The sequence below is a fragment of the Eschscholzia californica genome, unplaced genomic scaffold (assembly GCF_041429995.1).
Source record: "Eschscholzia californica isolate CP2 unplaced genomic scaffold, dmEscCali1.0.p SCAF_2, whole genome shotgun sequence".
NCBI classification, from domain to species: domain Eukaryota; kingdom Viridiplantae; phylum Streptophyta; class Magnoliopsida; order Ranunculales; family Papaveraceae; genus Eschscholzia; species Eschscholzia californica.
Window position 1 is genome coordinate 53,197,047 of NW_028238309.1, and position 5,833 is coordinate 53,202,879.

At 40.4% G+C, this 5,833-nt stretch overlaps 1 protein-coding gene across 1 annotated transcript; it reads left to right on the forward strand.

The window, feature by feature from the left end:
- The first annotated feature begins 1,731 nt into the window (after window positions 1–1,731).
- LOC147558990 (uncharacterized) lies at window positions 1,732–5,105 on the forward strand. The gene has a single exon (XM_086660753.1). The coding sequence runs from the start codon at window positions 1,799–1,801 to the stop codon at window positions 4,865–4,867; it is 3,069 nt and encodes a 1,022-aa protein (XP_086516879.1). The 5' UTR covers window positions 1,732–1,798; the 3' UTR covers window positions 4,868–5,105.
- Window positions 5,106–5,833: the final 728 nt, after the last annotated feature.

A 5,833-nucleotide genomic window follows, 5' to 3' on the forward strand; every position in this document is an offset into this window, starting at 1 on the left:
TCGTGCCAATGGATTTTGTTGCCAATCTATGTGGACAAATTTCTTTAAGACATGTACCAAATGAGAATCACAGTGCATATCACGCTATGAAGTCACTGCATTTGTTCTTAAAACAGGATACTCAAGAAGATAGTTGGAAAGGTTTTGTTCATTCAGAGACCATGAAAAAAATTAACAATAACTTGTAATTTATAATACGTTATGAATCCCGAGTGAAGCATTTCGAAAGGTTTTTATTCAAAACAGTTTTTTATTCACAATATGTTATGTTGCATCATAACACAGACCCATACTACGATGTGAAGCATCGTAACAGAAATACATTCTAGGTTATGTGAAGCATCCTAACACAAATACATTCTAGGTTATGTAAAATTTGGTGTGGTTACACATTTCCAAGTAATTTAACCTAAAAATAGAGTATACCTAGTATTAAAAACAAGCTAGTAACTAGTACGACTTCGACTTTCTTAAGTATGTTAGGTTCAAAAATAAGTACTTAAATCTAAACAAAAACTTCATTTTATATACCTTGCAATATTATCTTATACAGAAATTTAGGGGCCATTATAAGTGGACTTCTATCCAATAATTAGTTAGGTAATGAGAATGAAAAGTCTACTGCAATTTTATTTGGATAAAAGAATTGTGCATTTTTCTAAGAGTATGGTGTGAGTTGTACATGATTAAATAGTTTATCGAACAAGTTGTATGCGATTCTCTTTTATGCTAACTACCGATTAGAGAAATGAAAAATAGTGTTAAACACGTCTATTGCCAGCTTCATCCTCTGATTTACATATTTTGAAAGTTGTAACATCTTATGCCAAAGTTAGTTGGAGAACAATGTATACTTCTTCTTATTAAGCTTTTATAACCCAATTTATATTAATCGACAATTTTTTCGAGAGATGGAGTTATTTGTGTTCAATATTATAATTTATGAGAATTTATATCTTAATCAGATACTCTAGTTTAAACATCTCATTAGTAGAAAATAAGCAAGCAAGATTTCGTGAAAAAAAGAAAAACGGGGTTGGGACGTGAGAGCATGTCTTCTTGACCCTAACTAAAGATTTAAGTTATGTAAACTTGAGAATAAGCTAGTCTTTACAGTCGTATTCGAAACAAAATATTTTGTGATTATCCTTTTAATTGGATGGATCACATTTTGATTGATATCCTAATATTTTTTCGGCCACACGAATAGCAAATGTAATATACATTTTAGATATCAAATTATGATACATAAAACCATGTTATTTAAGCGCAACCTCACAAAAATATGCCCTATTGATCAAATTCATTAAGTTTGATGATCGGGTAGATTACAAGACCACCAAATGAAATCTATATATAATAATTCCGTGTTTGGTATAGAAATAGAATTATTCTATGAGGCCGTACGATAATTCAATTAGTTTAACTTCCATGGAAGCGGCTTTTGTATCACATAAGCCTCTTGGTTGATAAACTTAAGCACATCGTGGGGCGATGTTTACCGATATAAACCATTGACTTGTTCTCTCTAATGATCTGATCCATCTTGATTGAATGTATTAACTTAAAATAATTATAGAACATGGGAGTTAGTGGTACACCATTTAGAATGAATGAGTGTAGTTGTTTCTTTAATCAAATAAAACAGAGAGAGAGAGAGAGATGAAAATTTGAAAATGTCAATATTCTGTTTCACTATATATAGGGTTTAGAAATCCAAATCATATCATAAAACTCTCTTCACCATCTTCCTCTTCCTTCCCTGTTCATCCAGGGAGTACTCAAGTTGTTGTCCAACATGGCTCGGCTCTGGCCTTGCCTGGCTTATACTTTGGCTATCCTCTTGATAGCCAAAGTTGCCATGGCTGATGTTTCCCTTGATTCTGTTACCTCTGTTACAACCCCAGATTTGAAAACCCCACTATTAGATGGATACTCCTCCCCACCACCACCAGCCTACCAGGAAAAGTCACCAACTCCAGCAGCTGAGACTACATACGACTCCAAGTCCCCACCACCACCATATGTTTACACATCCCCACCACCACCATCACCTTCACCACCACCACCATATGTCTACAAATCACCACCACCTCCATCTCCAGCAGTTGAACCTAAGTACGAGTACAAATCACCCCCACCTCCATCATCTTCACCTCCACCACCATATGTTTACGCATCTCCACCACCTCCACCATACGTGTACAAATCTCCACCTCCTCCATCCCCTGCAGTTGAACCTAAGTACGAGTACAAATCACCGCCACCTCCATCACCTTCACCTCCACCACCATATGTTTACGCATCTCCACCACCTCCACCATACGTGTACAAATCTCCACCTCCTCCATCCCCTGCAGTTGAACCTAAGTACGAATACAAATCACCACCACCACCTTATGTTTACAGTTCTCCCCCACCACCACCGTATGTATACAAATCTCCTCCACCACCATCTCCCGCAGTAACTCCTAAATATGAGTACAAGTCACCCCCACCACCCTACGTTTACAGCTCTCCACCACCACCACCGTACGTTTACAGTTCTCCTCCACCACCACCTTACATTTACAAATCTCCACCACCTCCATCCCCTGCAGTGACTCCTAAATATGAATACAAGTCACCACCACCACCTTATGTTTACAGTTCTCCCCCACCCCCACCATATGTTTACAAATCTCCACCACCTCCATCCCCTGCAGTTGAACCTAAGTACGAATACAAATCACCACCACCACCATATGTTTACAAATCTCCACCACCACCACCTTATGTTTACAGTTCTCCCCCACCGCCACCGTATGTATACAAATCTCCACCACCTCCATCCCCTGCAGTAACTCCTAAATACGAATACAAGTCACCCCCACCACCTTACGTTTACAGCTCTCCACCTCCACCACCGTACGTTTACAGTTCTCCTCCACCACCACCGTACGTTTACAAATCCCCACCTCCTCCCTCCCCTGCAGTGACTCCTAAATACGAATACAAGTCACCACCGCCACCTTATGTTTACAGTTCTCCCCCACCTCCACCATATGTTTACAAATCTCCACCACCTCCATCCCCTGCAGTGACTCCTAAATATGAATACAAATCACCACCACCACCATACGTTTACAGTTCTCCACCACCACCACCACCTTATGTTTACAGTTCTCCCCCACCGCCACCTTATGTATACAAATCTCCCCCACCACCATCTCCTGCAGTGACACCTAAATACGAATACAAGTCACCCCCACCACCATACGTTTACAGCTCTCCACCACCACCACCTTACGTTTACAGTTCTCCTCCACCACCACCATATGTTTACAAATCCCCGCCACCTCCATCCCCTGCAGTGACACCTAAATACGAATACAAGTCACCACCACCACCATACGTCTACAGTTCTCCACCACCACCACCATACGTATACAAATCCCCACCACCTCCATCTCCAGCAGTGGCTCCTAAATATGAATACAAGTCACCACCACCTCCATATGTTTATGCTTCTCCACCACCCCCACCATATGTTTATAGTTCTCCACCACCCCCACCATACGTTTACAAGTCTCCACCGCCACCTTCACCATCACCATATTACTATAAATCTCCACCACCTCCATCACCAGTTGTAACTCCAAAGTATGTTTACAATTCACCACCACCTCCAGCATACTATTACAAATCACCACCACCTCCCGCATACCACTACACATCCCCACCACCGCCGACGTACCACTACACATCCCCACCACCACCAACATGTCATTGTACATGCCCATCACCTCCGCCAGTCGTTACTCCAAAATATGTATACAAGTCTCCACCACCTCCACCATACGTTTACAAGTCTCCACCACCACCACCATACGTTTACAAATCTCCCCCACCTCCATCTCCTGCAGTAACTCCCAAATATGAATACAAGTCACCACCACCACCATATGTTTACAGTTCTCCACCACCACCCCCGTATGTTTACAAATCTCCACCACCTCCATCCCCTGCAGTAACTCCAAAATACGAATACAAGTCACCACCACCACCATATGTTTACAGTTCTCCACCACCACCACCATACGTTTACAGTTCTCCACCACCACCACCATATGTGTACAAATCCCCACCACCACCATCTCCTGCAGTAACTCCAAAGTACGAATACAAGTCACCCCCACCACCTTACGTTTATAGCTCTCCTCCACCACCACCGTACATTTACAAATCCCCACCACCTCCATCTCCTGCAGTGACTCCTAAATATGAGTACAAGTCACCACCCCCACCATATGCTTACAGTTCTCCACCACCCCCACCATACATTTACAAATCTCCACCACCTCCATCTCCTGTAGTGAGTCCTAAATACGAATACAAGTCACCACCTCCACCATACGTTTACAGTTCTCCACCACCTCCACCATACGTTTACAGTTCTCCCCCACCCCCACCATACGTTTACAAATTCCCACCACCTCCTTCTCCGATTGTAGCTCCTAAATATGATTACAATTCACCACCACCACCATATGTTTACAGTTCTCCACCACCACCCCCGTATGTTTACAAGTCTCCACCTCCACCATCTCCTGCAGTAACTCCAAAATACGAGTACAAGTCACCACCACCACCATACGTTTACAGTTCTCCACCACCACCAGCTTACCTTTACAAATCCCCACCACCTCCATCTCCTGCAGTAACTCCAAAATATGAATACAAGTCACCCCCACCACCATATGTTTATAGTTCACCTCCACCACCACCATATGTCTACAAATCGCCACCACCTCCATCCCCGATAGTAACTCCTAAATACGTCTACAAATCTCCACCACCACCCTCACCTGCTCTACCATACTACTAATCATGCCCCCCAACTTTATCTAATGCTGCTAATAACTATGTCTGCATGTCTACATCATCACCACCACCAAAGTTTTATTATTAATCGTTATCTCCGCTTTTGTAGCTTGTAATCTCAATCCTTGTGTGTTTCTGATCTTCTTTGAATTCCCTGCGATTTATACCAGCAGGTTATATTATGTATTTTGTTTATCATTTCAATTATTTAATATTGAATCAAATAAATATGTTTCGAGAAATATTTTCAGTGATATGATTCGTACATTAATTCGCTTTCATCAAAATTACTTTTGTTGTATGCTATATATTTCTTTACTTTAGAAAAGTAAGTCACGTTTTTTTTTTATCGTTGAGGCATTTTTTTCATTTGAAATATCGACCAAGTTGTGACTTGGTAATATCATACATTAGTTTTCTTCATAGAGTACCACAGATGTTATTTTTCAGCATTTTTTGTTTAGACAGAATTTTAAAATAAAGCTCGAAACTTGCATTGCAACAACATTCGTAAATACAAGTACGAGTCTCACTAGCACTTTGTAGGCTGACTAAAGGCGTCTTATGCTACTTAATTGGTAAGAAAAAGGAAAGATTTTACACATGAGAAATTTTGTTAAATATAAACTTTTTGGTTTGGGAAAGAAAGATCGCTCAATTATTTTTAGTCTTTAACTCCCTGGATGTTGCAGCAGCTTTTCCAGAGATTCGCAACACCTTGCAACAACTTTGCAAGAGGTTTACAACAACAACTTGCAAAGAGCTTTGCAAAAAAATATTAAGGCTTTAAAATACAAATTTTGGATTTTTAAACAAAAAAAAAACTATACCTTGTCTTTTCAATTGAAAAAAATATTGGGTCTTCGGCTCAATTTCCTGTTAAAAAATATTACCTTGGGTCTAAAAATTGAGCCCATGAAGAACTTAAGCTCAACGTATGAAACAAAACCAAACCAAAGTCCATAAATAT

What these genes read in the sequence shown, in the direction of transcription:
- LOC147558990 (XM_086660753.1), top strand. Translation starts at nt 1,799, where the DNA reads ATGGCTCGGCTCTGGCCTTGCCTGGCTTATACTTTGGCTATCCTCTTG.